This window comes from Capra hircus, chromosome 29, assembly GCF_001704415.2.
Source record: "Capra hircus breed San Clemente chromosome 29, ASM170441v1, whole genome shotgun sequence".
In the NCBI taxonomy this organism is placed as follows: Eukaryota; Metazoa; Chordata; class Mammalia; order Artiodactyla; family Bovidae; genus Capra; species Capra hircus.
Genome location: NC_030836.1, coordinates 27,292,743 through 27,310,067, shown reverse-complemented (window position 1 = coordinate 27,310,067; position 17,325 = coordinate 27,292,743). Strand labels below are relative to the sequence as shown.

Here is a 17,325-nt window from a genome sequence, read left to right as displayed (position 1 = left end):
CTGTTTTCACTGTTTCTCTTCCTATTTGCCATGAAGTGATGGGACCAGATGCCATGATCTTTGTCTTCTGAATGTTGAGCTTTAAGCCAGCTTTTCCATTCTCTTCTTTCACTTTCATCAAGAAGCTCTTTAGTTCCACTTCACTTTCTGCCATAAGGGTGGTGTCATCTGCATATCTGAGGTTATTGATGTTTCTCCCAGCAATCTTGATTCCATCTGTGTTTCTTCCAGTCCAGCATTTCTCATGATGTACTCTGCATATAAGTTAAATAAACAGGGTGACAATATACAGCCTTGACGTACTCCTTTTTAATCACTTCCAATTTGCTTTGATTCATGGGCCTAACTTTCCAGGTTCCTACTCAGTATTGCTCTTTACAGCATTGGACCTTGGTTCCATCACCAGTCACATCCACAACTGGGTGTTGTTTTTGCTTTGATTCCATCTTTTCATTCTTTCTGGAGTTATTTCTCCACTGATTTGCAGAAGCATATTGGGCAGCTACCGACCTGGGGAGTTCATCTTTCAGTGTCAGAATAGAGAAAATGTTTCTCAATGACAGAAAACTTGAACTCAACATCATCTGGCTTCAAACATAAATGAGAGGAAAGAGAGGGTGGGAAGAAAGAGGGAAGGAGGCGGGAGTAGTCACCCAGTCACCCAGAGAAGGGACAGTTTCCTATCCCAGCTGGGTGAACATTCACAGGTCTTCCCTCTGGGATCCCAAACAACTTATTTCTAAAACTGAGAAAGAATAATAATAACATTTGCCTTAAAACAGTTTTCCTCTCAGAGTTTTCTGCACAGCAGCATTTACCTCCTTATTCCTCAAGCTGTAGATCAGGGGGTTCAGCATGGGGATCACTGTGGTGTAGAACACGGAGGCCACATTCTCCTGGGCCAGGGAGCTGGCTGTGGAGGGTTTCAAGTACATGAAGGCGGTTGTTCCATAAAAAATCCCCACAGCTGCAAAGTGGGAGCTGCACGTATTGAAGGCTTTGGCCCTTCCCCCTGTGGTGCTGATGTGGAGGATACTGGACAGGATGAAGGCATAGGAAATCAGGACTGTTAAGCTTGTGACTATGATGTTGAATCCAGCCAACAAGAAGACTGTCATCTCAACATGGTAGGTGCTAGAGCAGGTTAGCTTCATCATGGGGAGGATTTCACAGAAGTAATAACTGATGAGGTGCTTACAGTAGGACTGTTTCAACATGAGGCCAGTCTCTATAGTTGAGCCAATGAATCCCATGGCATAAACCCCAACCATCAGCAGGGAGCAGACTCGATGAGACATGATGATGTTGTAAAACAAAGGCCTGCAGATGGCAACATAGCGGTCATAGGCCATCACTGTCAGCATGTAACACTCAGCAATGACAAACACCAGGAACAAGTAGAGCTGGGACATGCACTCTGCATAAGAGATGATGTTCTTCTCTGACACAAAGTTCACCAGCATCTTAGGGGTAATGACAGAGGAGTAGCAGAGATCCACAAAGGACAGGTTGCTGAGGAAATAGTACATGGGGGTGTGAAGGTGAGCATTTAGACAAATCAGTGTTATCACACCCAGGTTCCCTATCATGGTGACCAAGTAGATCCCAAGGAAGAGGAATAAGAGTGGGAGTTGGAGCTCTGGTCGCTCTGTCAAACCCTGAAGAATGAACTCTGTCACTGTAGAGTGATTTTCTGTAGCCATTCCCCTCTGTTTGGGGGTCCTGTGGGGATGAGACAAAACTGCAAAAAAGGCTGCTTCTTGCACTGCTTGGTGAAGTTAGTTTTGAGCATCTAGGGCCAGCTAAGTGATTCTGGGACCCTTTGGGATGAATGATCCCTTATGGACTTCCCTGGTGGCTCAGATGGTAAAGCATCTGCCTATGATGCGGGAGACCCAGGTTTGATCCCTGGGTTGGGAAGATCCTCTGGAGAAGGAAATGGCACCCCACTTCAGTACTCTTGCATGGAAAAACCCAGTGGATGGAGGAGCATTGTAGGCTACAGTCCATTATTTTGGGAGGAAGATCAGACACTGAGTATTTCAAAGGTCATAGAGATGAGAAGAAAAATGAGGCAAGATCCAAAACGTTTACCACATTCATGTCTCTGAAATATCCTAGAGCAGTGGGTCTTAAAGTCTAGTCCCTGTACCAGCATTGCTTGTATCACCTGAAGACATTGGAGATGCAGATTCTCAGGCCTCACCCCAGACCTACCAAGTGAGGAACTCTGGGATGGGGCCCAGTGATCTGTGTACCGTACTGTCTCCAGGTGAGGCTGAGGCAGGTTCAAGCCTGAGAACCTCAATCCTGTAGGTAATAAGCACTAGCATTCATATTTTGTAGTTGGAGATGTACTTTGCTTCAGAAATGAAATTCCCCTGTCATCAATGCAAAGCCCAAATATTGACGGAATGTGAACATATGATAACCTATCTCAAACTGATGCAATTTTAGGTGGATATAGTAGATACAACAGTATCACTGAGTTACAAGTTAAGTTCTGCATCTAAAAATGAAGAAATTAGTGATATGAAGAGCTACGGTTGTTGTGAAAATAATGTGGGATAATGCATAGTTAGAAAATTTTTTTTCAAGAAGTCAGTTCCTATAAAAAATGTGAGTTGTCATTAGGTGTCAAAAATTCTTAGTTTTTCCCTAGACTTCAGGCTCTAAAGCAATCATTCTCAACTCTGTATAATTATAATCAACTGGAGCATTTAAAATGTACTGATGGCTGTGTTTGGTCCACAGAAGTTCTCATTTAATCTGTCTGTGGTAAAGGCTTGGTCCTGGCACTTATTATTGTCTAGAGCAGGGGTCCCCAACCTCTGAGATCTAATGCCCAATGATCTCAGGTGGAGCTGATGTTTTAATAATAGAAATAAAGTGCACAATAAATGCAATGCACTTGAATCATCCCCATACCATCCCCTTCCCCGCCTTGACTCTCATCTGTGGAAAAATTGTCTTTCATGAAACAAGTCCCTGGTGCCAAAATTACTGGGAACTGCTGGTCTATAGGAAGTAATCAATAACTATTCTCACCATTGCTGTTTTTATTTTAGGATCATAATATGAAGCCATTGTCTCTTTAATGACCAAGTATTGACATTATAGACATGGCTGTAAGAAAACATGGATCATCATTGCAGGATATGATACCTATAGATATCCCTTTCCTGATATCTGTATCTAATTATCTATGTTTTAAACTAAAACCCTAAGTTTGCTCTATTTTCATTGTTCATTAAACAGCTACTGACTTTTGTGTGCTGCTGTTCTTAGTTGCTCAGTCATGTCCAACTCTTTGCAATCCACTGGACTGCCAGGCTTCCTCTCTTCATGGGATTTTTTCAGGCAAGAATACTGGCATGGGTTGCCATTTCCTCCTCTAAAGGATCTTCCCAGCCAGGGATGGAACCCGCATCTCTTGTGTCTTGGGCATTGCAGGTTGATTCGTTTCCAGCTGACCCATTGCGGGGAGACCTGCACGGGTGGCTGAGATGGTAAAGAATCTGCCAGCAGTGCAGACAACACAGGAGACATAGGCTCCATCCTTGGTCTGGAAGATCCCCTGGAGGAGGACATGGCAACCCACTCCAGTATTCTTGCCTGAAAAATCAAAAGGATAGAGGAACGTGGTAGGCTACAGTCCATGGGGTTGCAAGGAGGTGGATATGACTGAGTGACTTCCACTTTCAGCTTTTGTGTAATACTCATTAAAGGTCAATCTCATTAACTCATCTGAAAAGTTTTGAGTAGAAAGACAAATATGTTTAGCATAGAATTTTCATTGCACTTTCATATTGAGAAAACTGAAGTGCCAGACACGAAGTGACCTTTCAGACACCTCCTAATAACCAAGGACTGGGAACTGAAAGTGCTTTCTTTGATCATAAGCTCTTCCCTTGGCCCAAGCACGTAGCCTTACAATCTGCACACCTACAGCTCTAAGCAATTCTGTGGTTGAACATGCTTTATTCTTGATGTCTTAGATTGTGCACAGCATATAAAAAGAGGAATGTTGTATTATTTTCCTATTCTCTAGGAAACAGAAGCTCTAAAAGTTAAATAAGTTACAGATGCAGAACCGGGTCTAAAACCCAGGACTTCTGACTATCAGTCTGCTTTTGTTTTCAGTAAACTATGCTGTTTTGCTGTAGGTGGTCTTGTGTGTAGCACTTTATTATTATTTAGTAATCTTAATTTATTAAATTTTTAGACACAAATGATAAATTTTACTGTCAATTATTTCTGATATATTTTAAAAAATTACCAAGGCAGTACATGTGCATTGTAAGAAATCAGAAATACAAATAAGCAAAAATACAGTGCCATTTTCCTGCTCCTTGGAGAATAACAATAGTCTAGATTATCTTTTTACATTTTTTCAATACATAATGTACCTATGTGTGTAAGCACGTGTGTATTTAAAAAATGTTGTAACCTACTTTTTTAACTGAAGCATTTAAAAATATGTTGTGTCGTTTGATTCCTGTAATAATAATAATAACTCTGGCAGTAACTATATTTCTTATCTGGGGGTAAGAATCTTTAAATCCTAAGGATATGATGTGAAGACTAGAAAACCTGCATTGCATTTATAAGCTTTACATTTTAAGTTACTGTTTAAATTGTTAACTTCATAATAACTAATGAAGAGAGAGAATTAGAGATAGCTAAGACTTTTGAATATCATTTCCATTTATTATGAAGCAGAAAAAGTTCCTTTAGGTAGAAAGAATAGATTAAAATATCTTAATATATTCTCTTCTACTCAATTTCCACCTCTGAAAACAATAAGAAGCACATTAAAAGAAAATCTATCTGGAATATACCATTACCAGGAATCAAAGTGCTTTACAAAGCAGTACAGAGTGAATGCCATTTACTTAGTGGAGTGCTGATGGGAAAATCCTAGACAGCATTGACTTAGTTATTGATTCCCATAATCATCTAATAATACAAAGTAGGAAAACATGACCCCATATTTGATATCAGTCACTACAGTTACTACCTCCAGTTCTACCAGAGCATCAGAGGCTCAGGATTGTTCCCCGTAAGAACACAGCACATGAAGAAAAACCACTTAGACATGAAGATAAACACAGAGTTGCAAATAGAATGCATTAGAAACAGGAGTTTATGGAAGAAATAAATTTCTCATACAATTGCTGTAAGTCATAATTAAGTACCTGTGCTGAGGAAAAATGGATCAGAGTCCTCTGAAAATTATAAAGGATGCCTTGGTTTCAACAGTTGGGAAGTAAATATCAGAAAATGAGAGGATCATTTGGATTTACATCTATTCCTAAATTTACTCAAAGGGATCAGCACTGTCATGAAAAATGGGTCCCTGAGCTTAGGAGACCTAGGAGTCTTTTTATATATATATAAAGAGAAGAAACAAGAAGTGCCATATGGGCAGGACTTCTCCTGGGAGGCAGTCACTTCAGAGACTGGAGACCTTAGTAAAGGAGCGATTAGAGTCTTGGTTTGCACCTGTGCTGGGAATTATGCTTTTGTCTCCCAGGTGTGTTAATTTCCCTTCTATTGGGAGGGTCATCTTTCTGCTTGAGAAACTATAGTCTAATGCTTCCTTTCAAATATTAAACATCCAACAACTATATCATCATCATCGCCACTACCACAACCAACAGTGCACCCCCACCACAACCACCTCTGTCATTACCAATTATTATTACCATTATCAATCACTACCATTAAGCTTGTTACTCATCATTAGTTATTTACCATCAAGCATAATCAATAGGCTTAAAATGTTTATTTTAAAGCATTTAATATAAACTCAAAGTTTTTAATAAAACACACTGTATAATTTCAGTAAAGGAATATGAATTTATAAGGAATGCTAAATTTGTCACCCCACTGCTGCACCTGTAGACCAACAGTGTTCGAATGGCAGGAGTTGAGGTGCATAAGTAGGTAGACATAAGAACCCTTCACTCATATATTATCATTCATAACAGAAATATGTTTATAGGAATATGCAGTTGTCAAGAATACATTCAGGCATATATCATTTATGAAAACGTTACTAATGATGATTTTCAAATTAAACTTTTCCTCTTGAGATAATTGTAGATTCTCATGTAGGCTGAGAAATAATATAGAGGGATCCTGTGTATCCTTTACGCAGTTTTCTGCCATGGTAACATTTTCCAAATTATCATATGTGGAATATCGCACATTGCCATAGACAACCCACTGATCTTATTCTGATTTCCTCAGTTTTATTTATAATTTTTTCTTGATGTGTACGTTTACTTCACTACACATTTTTTACTTGCACAAATTTGAGTATCCACCACCACAGTTCATATAAAAACACATCACCTTCATTTTTAAATTTTAAAATAACTTGGTTTCTTATTATCTTCTAAAGATGATTGGTTGTTTTTTTTGTAGTGTCTTTATAATCTCACTGATTTAATCATATTTTATGTGTTTCAGTCCATTGAAATTGTTATCCTTTTGTTGCTCAAAATTTTCAGTCTTTGACCTGTGGAGTTCTTTTCAGTTTGTCTCTTAAGTCTTTTGGACATAGTACAGTTAGTCTCTAATATTAATTACTAGCTGATATGACAAATGTTCTGAACTTTTCTCATAAATTTCAGAGTAGAAATCAACCATTTCTCCAAGAAACTTGGTTACTTTTAGTCCTGATTTGGTATTTCAAGGGCTTTCCAGGTGGCGCAGTGGTAAAGGATACACCTGCAGTGCAGGAGATACGAGAGACACAGGTTTGACCTCTGGCTTGGGAAAATCCCCTGGAGGAGGAAATGGCAAGCCACTCCAGTGTTCTTGCCTGGGAAATCCCATGGACAGAGGAGCCTGGTGGGTTATAGCCCATGGGGCAACAGAGTCTGGCACTACTTGGCAACTGAGCACTCAGACATGCAATGGTGTTTCAAGGCTACAAATTAGGCGCCATAGGGGTTCACTGCTTCTGGGTTAGTTATTGTTTATAGGTCTTTCAACAAGAACTCAAAAATTTGTACATTTTGGTTTTCAGTAATTTTTTGAGGATATGTTCTGATATTCATTCCTCAGCAGTTTTCTTAGGTGTGATGTTTCTTTTCAATATGTCCTTCAAATATCCATCTCCATCTCTTTCTTGATATCTGTATGTATCTCTATTTAAAACTGGGAAAATTTCCTTAAATTATAGTTTTCATTATTTGCTCTGTCCTTTGCTCTACTTTTCTTCTTTGTGGCTCCTACTCACCAAAGATTAGATCTCCTTTGCCTGGTATTCACATTTCTTTCTTCCCATAAATTTCTTTATTTCTTTTTCCTTTTTTTTAATCCCCCCTTTCCACCTTCTGGTTCTCCTAAAGTATCATCTGTTGTGTTTATTGGCTCTTCCATTACTTCTAACTCAGTTTAGTTTCCTAAATTATTTTTCCTTTTATTGCTAGTAATTTCTTGAGCTATTGTATGATTATTGCATTTTACTGAGTTTTGTTACTCTTTCACACCTTGTATCATTTTTGAAATGTGTCTTAACTCATTTTTGTAGAGTGTAATAATATTCTTTCACTTGTGGGTGTGTGCTATGGACTGAATTGTATTCTTTCCATAAGCCATCCACCACAAGCAATTAAAAACTGGATGATATATATAAAATAAGTGCTTTCAGACACTGGACAACATTGATGCTGAATTATGACCCAATACAGAAGAGGAACAAATGACAGGAGCTTTATATTTACCCTATTTATCTGGGGACACTTTCTAGATCATGGCCCAAGGAAGGTATATGAAAACAAAAGACAACATTTTTGATGAGTTGAGAAGAGTGGAGCAAAATGTTGAGAGGTTGAAGTAGATGGAATGGGCAGTGAAGTATAGGAAGCCACAGGGAAAGGAGGACAGAAATGAGTTCTTGTGTCTTTGTTCGAGCTTTATCTAGGCCATATGTTTCTAAGACAGATCTCCGTGAAGCTGGGCAAAGAATAAATACCTGGAAACTTTAAGCTAATAATTGATTATCAGAGTTACACAGGTCTGGGAACCCTTAATATTCATTGAAAGGACTGATGCTGAAGCTGAAGCTCCAATAGTTTGGCCACATGATGAGAAGACCCAACACACTGGAAAAGATCTTGATGCTGGGGAAGGTTGAGGTCAGAAGGGGAAGGGGACGACAGAGGATGAGATGGTTGGATGACATCACTGACTCCATGGACATGAGTTTGAGCAAACTCTGGGAGATAATGTTAATGATGGACAGGGAAGCCTGACATGCTGTAGTCTGTGGGGTTGCAAAGAGTCAGACAAGACTTACTGAATAAGAATAAGCAAGTAAGGAGATCAACTTTAAAACCTGTAGCATTCCCTGGAGTGCTCAGAAGTTTTATATCTTAACATTAGTGCTAAATTTGTTCTAGAATAAAAGCTATACTTGATATGTACTAACAAAACTTAAATATTAAGCCTCAGAAACATCAAGACACTCAAGTAGCTTAACTGGCTGCCAAAATAAACTTAAAGACATTTTAAAGAAATAAAAAACAGTTAAGAAAGTCAACAAATCTATAGCATCATATAAAAAATTATTATCTATTCAGATAAACAGGAAAATGTGTAAGAAAAGCGGGAAAAAGAAGTGCTATTTTCATTTCAGTAGGAAGATGGTGCAGGGGCATAAGATTCAAAACAGGTTATTATAACACTGCACCCCAGCCTGGGGTGCCCTCCTCCCCATGAAAAATAAGTAGAGTAGACACTTTGGAATAGCTCTCTCAATATCCATTCTACTCACCTTCTAGTCAGGTTAAAAAGCTGAAAATTCCATATTTCAGATGGCATTGTAGCTATAGTCATGGATGTGAATTTTCTTGTTGTTCAGTTGCTAAGTCACGTCTGATTCTTTGTGACCCCATGGACTGCTGCACACCAGGAGCAAATCCGGAATTTGCTCAAACTCATGTCCATTGCATCAGTGATGCCATCCAATCACCTCATCCTCTGTCATCCCCTTCTCCTCCTGCCCTCAATCTTTCCTGGCATCACGGTCTTTTCCAGTGAGTCGGCTCTTTGTATCAGGTGGCCAAAGTAAATTAGTTCTCACTAATTAAATGTTTTTTTTTTTGTGTGTGTGTGAAATTTTAAGGGTGGGAGTGATGAGGATCCCACTCTTTAGTGTATATCAGAATCAACAGGAGATCTATTAAAGTATACATTGCTGGGGCCCACCCCATAATTCTATAGGTGTGGAGCAGGAACCCCGAATTTGTGTCTCTAACAAGTTGCCAGGTGATGTTCAATCCCTGGGTTCAGTTACTGTTTACTGATTTTGTGAGTATGAGGGCCACTTGTCAGGGTGGCATTGATCACAGTGGAAGCTGGAACATCGTGACGAGTAGATCACATCTGCTGTGAAGTCACTTTGAGGGGCATCCTCACTCTGTAGTCATTCAAAAAAACTTACCAAGTCATTTCCTCCATTAATGCCATTTCTGCTTGAGAAAACTAGAGTTATCCCAGTTTCCCATAATAAACCACTGATATAAACAATAGAATACCAAAACTAGCTAGAAATGACAAGAAGATATCTACACTGTACAGGTGTTTGCATTATATCAGGCTGCTGAGTCTAAAACATGTATCCTTGATATTGGTATAAAGCAAGGAGAGTGGGGAGAAACTGTCTCATTGCCACTGGATTTACTGGGTGAGGTTGGCAGTAGATCCTGAGTTAACTAAGCAGGGCAAGAGGGTTTGCAGCAATGGATAATCTGGGTGACCAACCATCTTGGTTTGTGTGGGACCAAGGGATTTTCCAGGGCGTGGGGATTCCAGTGCTAAAGTGGTGAAGTGCCAGGCAAACTAGAGTGTTACTCTAGTATAATCTTCCCTTAGTTCTACCGAAGAAGCTGTCTACAAATAGGAAGAGGCTAGGGCAGATGACGAAAGGAGGGGATCTGAGGAATTGGTTTTAGGAGTCATGTGAAATTGAAAGGGCAGGCTTAATAGGTTGTTCAGAAGGCGATGTGCCAGCCTAAAGCAAAGGGGACATTTGAGAGCTAAGAGTATGAGTTCTGAAGTCACTTAGACCTGGGTTTGAATCTCAGGGTCTTTGTTTACCAGCTGAGTGATCTTGAGAATGTTACTAAACCAAGTTTCCACTTTCCACGTGACACAGGGAAAACAACAGAACTGAACTGTTGTGAGGTGTAATTGAAACCATGCATGCAAAGCATTTAGGAGAGTTGTATAGCTCAGAGTAAGCCTCCCCAAACATGTTGGCATCATTATTATTGTTACTAAGAAAGTCACATAAAGGAATCAAGTACAAGTCCTTTGGCAGAGATCGGGAGAAAGGAGTGAGAGAGTGGAGAGGAGGAAGTCTAGATGAGAAATGCTCTGGGCATCACTTGTTGGTGACTTTTAATCCACCTCTCTTTGCCTTGTATACTCCCAAGTGCAAAAAGGAGGAACTAAATTGAGTAATATTTTCTACATAGAAGATAACAACAAAGTGGTTAACTTTCAAACTCAATGCTGAAAGTTTAATTTTTATTGAGGTGTGGCTGATTTACAATATATTAGTTTCAGATGTACAACAAAGTGATTCAAAATTTTTACACATTATTGCATCTAAAGTTACTGTAAACTAATGGCTATATTTCCCTGTGCTGTACTATACATCCTTGTTACCTGTTCATTTTGCATGTAGCAGTCTATGTCTGTTAATCCCCTAACCTTATCTTGCCTTCCCTCCTCTCCTCTCCGTGGTAGTAATCACTAGTTTGTTTTCTATATCTGTGAGCCTGTGAAAATTAAAAATTTGTGTAAAATTACAATTAAGACAATAGAGTTTATCAAAGGAACAGAAGAAAGAAAATAGATCCCAAATAATAATAAAAAACTTGATATCAGCTAGCATCATATAGAAATGAGAATAGAGAAAGAGGAGGGGTGAAGGAAGAGGGAAAGAGGCAGGTGCAATCACCCAGCCATGCAGAGAAGGGAGAGTTTCCCATCCCGGGTGGGCGAGCATCCAGGGGCTTCCCTCTGGGTTACCTAACAACTTATTTTTAAAATTGAAAAAGAATAATAACATTTGTATCAAAACATTTTTCCTCTCAGAGTTTTCTGCATGGCAGTCTTCACCTCCTTATTCCTCAAGCTGTAGATCAGGGGGTTCAGCATGGGGATCACTGTGGTGTAGAACACGGAGGCCACGTTCTCCTGGGCCAGGGAACTGGCCGTGGAGGGTTTCAAGTACATGAAGGCAGTTGTTCCATAAAACATCCCCACAGCGGCAAGATGGGAGCTGCACGTGCTGAAGGCTTTGGCCCTTCCCCCTGTGGTGCTGATGTGGAGGATACTGGACAGGATGAAGGCATAGGAGATTAGGACTGTTAAGCTGGTGACTACAATGTCAAATCCAGCCAAAACAAAGACTGTCATCTCAGTGTCATAGGTGCTAGAGCAAGAGAGCATCATGAGGGGGAGGATGTCACAGAAGTAATGACTGATAAGGAAATCACAATAGGACAGTTTCAACATGAGGCCAGTCTCTATGGTTGAACCAATGAATCCTATGGCATAGACTCCAGCCACCAGCAGGGAGCAGACTCGATGAGACATGATGATGTTGTAAAACAAAGGCCTGCAGATGGCAACATAGCGGTCATAGGCCATCACTGTCAGCATGTAACACTCAGCAATGACAAACACCAGGAAGAAGTAGAGCTGCGACATGCACCCTGCATAGGAGATGGTGTTCTTCTCTGACACAAAGTTCACCAGCATCTTAGGGGTAATGACAGAGGAGTAGCAGAGATCCACAAAGGACAGGTTGCTGAGGAAATAGTACATGGGGGTATGAAGCTGAGCATTCAGACAAATTAGGGTTATCATGCCCAGGTTTCCTATCATGGTGACTGAGTAGATCCCAAGGAAAAGGAATAAGAGTGGGAACTGGAGCTCTGGCCGATTTGTTAAACCTCCAAGAATGAACTCTGTCACTGAGGATTGATTTTCTGCAGCCATTCTCCTCTGGTTGGGTGAAATGCTCTGGGCACAGAAATGAAGATCTCTGTGAAAGCCCACATCAAGAGGGCCTCACTCCAGACCTACCAAGTCAGGAACTCTAGAATGGGATGCAGTGATCTGTGTATCATACTGTCTCCAGGAAAGGCTGATGCAGGCTGAAGTCTGAAAACTTCAATCCTGTAGGTAATAAATAAGCAGTAGAATTCATATTTTGTAGCTGGAGATGTATTTACTTCAGAAATGAAATTTCCCTGTGGTCTACCCAAGTCTTAAATATTCATTTATTTTGAACATATGAATACTTATCTCAAATTGATGCAGTATTAGGGTGAAAGGGTTACCATATCAGTATCTTTTAGTTAAATTTCTATAACTGAATGATGAAGATATTAATAATAGTAATATTAATTCCAAAGTTGGCTGTAAAAGTAGCATGTGATATTGCATAGTTAGAAATATTTTTTTCAAGAAGTAGAAGTCAGTTCCTATAAAAATGTGAGTTGTCATTGGGTATCTGGAATTTGTTCTTAGATTTTTATTAAATCATGCCCAGGGCAATTCCATTTCTTATATTTATAATCACCTGGAGCATTAAAAAGTATTGATGGCTGTTTTCCACTCAGTTTTTCTTTTTTTTTAGAGGTTCTCATTAAAACTCATCTATCATGAAGCCTGATGGCATGCCTATATAGGTACCTACTATAGTCTAGAGTAAGATATCAATATTATTATTATTATTATTTTTAGGTCTATTTTCAGATCATAATATCAAATCATGGCCCTATTATCTCCTTAATGACAAAGTACTGAAATTATAGACATGCTTCTGTAGGAAGCATGGATTATCATTGCTGAGTGTATCTATAGATATCCCTTCTCTGACAGGCCTTTCTTAAGCTAAAATCCTTAAACTTGCACTGTTTTAATTGCTTACTTATACAGTTGCTATATTTTGTATAATGCTCTTCAGAGGTCAGTCTCATTAACTTGTCCCACAAGTCTTGGGTATGTGAATAAATATATCCAAGAGCTGAAGTTTTAAACCCATGTTCACATTGAGAAAACCACAGTGCCAGACAAAAGTGACTTTCCTGAGGCTTCCTAATTATGAAGGACTTGCTTTCCTCTGATCTTGGGCTCTTCCCCTGGCCCAAGTGTGTAGCCTTAGAAATCTGCACACCTACAGTTCGGAGCAATGTTGTGGTGGAATGTGCTTTACACTGGATGTGTTAGCTTGTGCACAGCATATAAAAAATATGAATGCTATTATTTCCCTCTTCTCTAGGACAATGAAGCCTAAAAATTCTACTACCCTAAGTCATAAAGCCAAGCAAGACACAGGACTGGGTCTAAAACCTCAGACTTCTGACCACCAGTGTGTTTCATTGTCAGTGAACTGTGTCGCTTTGCTGAAGGTTATTTTGTATGTAGCACTTTATTATTACTTAGTAAACTTAATATGTTGAGTTTTGGACACAGAGGATAGATTTTATTGTCAGTTTCAGATGCATTTAAAAAAGTTATCAAGGCAGTATATGTGCATTGTAGAAAATCAGAAACACAAATAAGCAAAAATACAATACCACTTCCTTGCTCCTTGGAGGCTAGCAGCAGTCATGACTATCAGTTTAGATTTTCTGATGCATATATGTACTTACATGTGTATTGTGCTCAGTCACTCAGGTTTGTCCAGCTCTTTGCAACTGCATGAACTGTGGCCTGCCAGGCTTCTCTGTTCCAGAAACTCTCAGGCAAGAATACCGGAGTGGGTCGCCATTTCCTACTCCATACATGTATATAAAGTGTATATATATATACATACACATACATATATATATTATACAAGTGTATAAGCATATATATATATTTTAAAAAGCATATTTAACCTGCTTCTAATGTAAGTGCTTTAAATAAGCTGTCTCATTTGATTCCTATAACAGTAATAACTCTGGCACTAGCTATATATGCTTCTCTAGGAATATGAGTGACTTCCCTTTCACTTTTCACTTTCATGCCTTGGAGAAGGAAATGGCAACCCACTCCAGTGTTCTTGCCTGGAGAATGTGAGGGATGGGGGAATCTGGTGGGCTTCCATTTATGGGGTCACACAGAGTTGGACACGACTGAAGCGACTTAGCAGCAGCAGCAGCAGGTATATGAGTGCGTGCTCAGTCACTTCAGTTGTGTCCGACTCTTTGTGACACTATGGACTATACCAGCCAGGCTCCTCTGTCCATGGAATTCTCCAAGCAAGAATATTTGAGCAGGTAGCGATGCCCTCTTCCAGGCATATTCTTGACCCAGGGATCAAACCCGTGTTGCCTGAAGCTCCTGAACTGCAGGTGGGTTCTTTACCATTGAACCACTGGATGCCCTTTGGTAGCTATCAGTCAGTTCAGTTCAGTTCATTTCAGTCACTCAGTCGTGTCCGACTCTTTGCGACCCCACGAATCACAGCACACCAGGCCTCCATGTCCATCACCAAATCCCAGAGATCACTCAAATTCATGTCCATTGAGTCAGTCATGCCATCCAGCTATCTCATCCTCTGTTGTCCTCTTCTCCTCCTGCCCCCAATCCCTCCCAGCATCAGGGTCTTTTCCAATGAGCCAACTCTTCGCATGAGGTGGCCAAAATATCGGAGTTTCAGCTTTAGCATCATTCCTTCCAAAGAACATCCAAGACTGATCTCCTTTAGAATGGACTGGTTGGATCTCCTTGCAGTCCAAGGGAGTCTAAAGAGTCTTTTCCAACACCACAGTTCAAAAGCATCAATTCTTCGGCACTCAGCTTTCTTCACAGTCCAACTCTCACATCCATACATGACCACTGGATAAACCAGAACCTTGACTAGACAGACCTTTGTTGGCAAAGTAATGTCTGTGCTTTTTAATATGCTATCTAGGTTGGTCATAACTTTCCTTCCAAGGAGTAAGCATCTTTTAATTTCATCGCTGCAATCACCATCTACAGTGATTTTGGAGCCCCCCAAAATAAAGTCTGCCACTGTTTCCTCATCTATTTCCCATGAAGTGATGGGATCAGATGCCATGATCTTAGTTTTCTGAATGTTGAGTTTAAGCCAACTTTTTTACTCTCCTCTTTCACTTCCTCAAGAGGCTCATCAAGAGGCTTTTTAGTTCCTCTTCACTTTGTGCCATAAGGGTGGTCTCGTCTGCATATCTGAGGTCATTGATATTTCTCCCAGCAATCTTGATTCCCGCTTGTGCTTCTTCCAGCCCAGCGTTTCTCATGACGTACTCTACATATAAGTTAAATAAGCAGGGTGACAGTATACAGTCTTGACGTACTCCTTTTCCTATTTGGAACCAGTCTGTTGTTCCATGTCCAGTTCTAACTGTTACTTCCTGACCTGCATATAGATTTCTCAAGAGGTATAAGAGTCTTTAAATCCTTAAGATGTGGGATAAAGACAAGAAAAGCTGCATTGCACTGAAAACTTTAAATGTTATTTATTGGTGGTTCAATTGTTAACTTCATAACAACTATTTCAGAGGTACCTAAGATTTTTAGATATTATTTTCATTTATAACAAAGAAGAAATATTCCCCTAGGTAGCAACAACAGATTAAAAATATCATATCTATATATCCCCTTCTGTTCAGTTTCTACCTCTTAAAATATTAAGAAGCATAGAAAATCCCCCTAGAATATACCATTATCAGAAATCAAAGTGCTTCACAGAGCAGTAGAGTAAACAGCTTTCATTGAGTGTAGTGCAGATGGGAAAATCCTAGACAGCATTGACTTAGTTATTGATTCCCATATCATCTAATAATATAAAATAGGAAAATATGACTCCATATTTAATATCAGTCACCACAATTATTACCTCCAGTTCTAGCAGACCACAGAGGCTCAGGATTGCTGCCCATAAGAACACGGCACACAAAGAATTACTTAGAGATGAAGGTAAACATATGGTTGAAAATAGCCTCATTAGAGATAGGAGTTTATGAAAGAAATATTTTTCTGATATAGTTCCTTTAAATCATTATTAACTACCTGTGCTAAGGAAAAATAAAAGATAATCTCCTGGAAATATTAGTGAATGACTTGGTTTCAACAGTCAGGAAATAAATATCAGGAAAGGAGAGGACCATATAGATTTATATCTAGTCCTAAATTTATTCAAAGGGGCCAGCACTATCATGAATAATAGGTCCCTGGGGCTGGGAAACTTGGGGGAAGTCTGTTTATATATATAGGTGGAACTTCTCCTGGGATGTAGTCACTTCAGAGACTGGAGTTCTCAGTAAAGAGCAATTAGGGTCTTGGTTTACAGCTGTGCTGGGAACCATGTTTCAACCCCCCCCTCCCCGATGTGTTACTTTTCCTTTTATTGGGGAAGTCAACTTGCTGCTTGAGAAACAGTGCTTAGTGCTTCTATTTAAATAATTTACCACCAAGAACTCCATCATCATCATCATCACCACCACTACCACCACAGCTGCAACCATCTCAGTCATTGCCTTCATCATCATCAGTCACTATCATTAGGAAAATTACTCACTATTAGTTATTCACCATTAAGGCATAATCAACTAGACTTGAAATGTTCATTTTAAAACATTTAAAAAACATATTGGAATATTTGTGTTAAAAACTATAATTTCAGTAAAGAAATGTTAATTGATAAGGAATGCTAAATTTGTCACCCTGCTTTAGCATCTGTAGCCTGACAGTGCAGAATGGTAGGAGGTTGAAGGGCACAAGAATGTAGACCATATTAATAAGAATGCATTCCAATATCAAACAACAAATTTCAACAATGCACACTGCTATTACTTTTGTGCCAAATTAATGAGAACTCTTTCCCCATATATTCTCATTTATAAGGGTGAAGGGTTAATGCAGCCACAATAGGGAAAGTGGAGATGTGCTGCTTGCAAACAGGATGTTCTGCCAAGGAGACGGACACAGCCTTGAGATTAATGGTCCCTTGCTAATAAGGGAACATTCCTTTCTTGTGATAAGGGCTCTGGACAGACTCCGCAGTAAGCCGGAATTTCACTCTCTTTTGCTGTACGATAACATTTATGCACATGAGCTGTACTGAACAAGTGTGGTCATACAGTCTGGAATTCTGCCCAGGGGGGCTATATAAAAATAAACCACGAGCTTGCTTGCTTGTGCAGTTATTATTTTCCCTCTGGCCAGAGTGTGTCTGTCTCTTATATGTGTGGCTTGTTGTTTTATGTCATTTCACTCGTAATCTCCAGAAATCTCCTACATCTGGCGCCCAACGTGGGGCTCGAGTGAAACTGAAAG

The 17,325-nt window shown here is 39.6% G+C and overlaps 2 protein-coding genes across 2 annotated transcripts; both read right to left on the bottom strand.

The window, feature by feature from the left end:
- LOC102179739 (olfactory receptor 8A1-like) lies at positions 774-1,727 on the bottom strand. Its single transcript, XM_005699572.2, has one exon. It carries the CDS (start codon positions 1,701-1,703, stop codon positions 774-776), a length of 930 nt encoding a protein of 309 aa, XP_005699629.2. The 5' UTR covers positions 1,704-1,727.
- Positions 11,101-16,782, bottom strand: LOC102179452 (olfactory receptor 151). Its single transcript, XM_005699571.3, has 2 exons — positions 16,768-16,782; positions 11,101-12,054 (listed from the first exon to the last, which is right to left on the bottom strand). The coding sequence occupies exons 1-2, from the start codon at positions 16,780-16,782 to the stop codon at positions 11,101-11,103; spliced, it is 969 nt and encodes a 322-aa protein (XP_005699628.3).

What these genes read in the sequence shown, in the direction of transcription:
- LOC102179739 (XM_005699572.2), bottom strand. Translation starts at nt 1,703, where the DNA reads ATGGCTACAGAAAATCACTCTACAGTGACAGAGTTCATTCTTCAGGGT.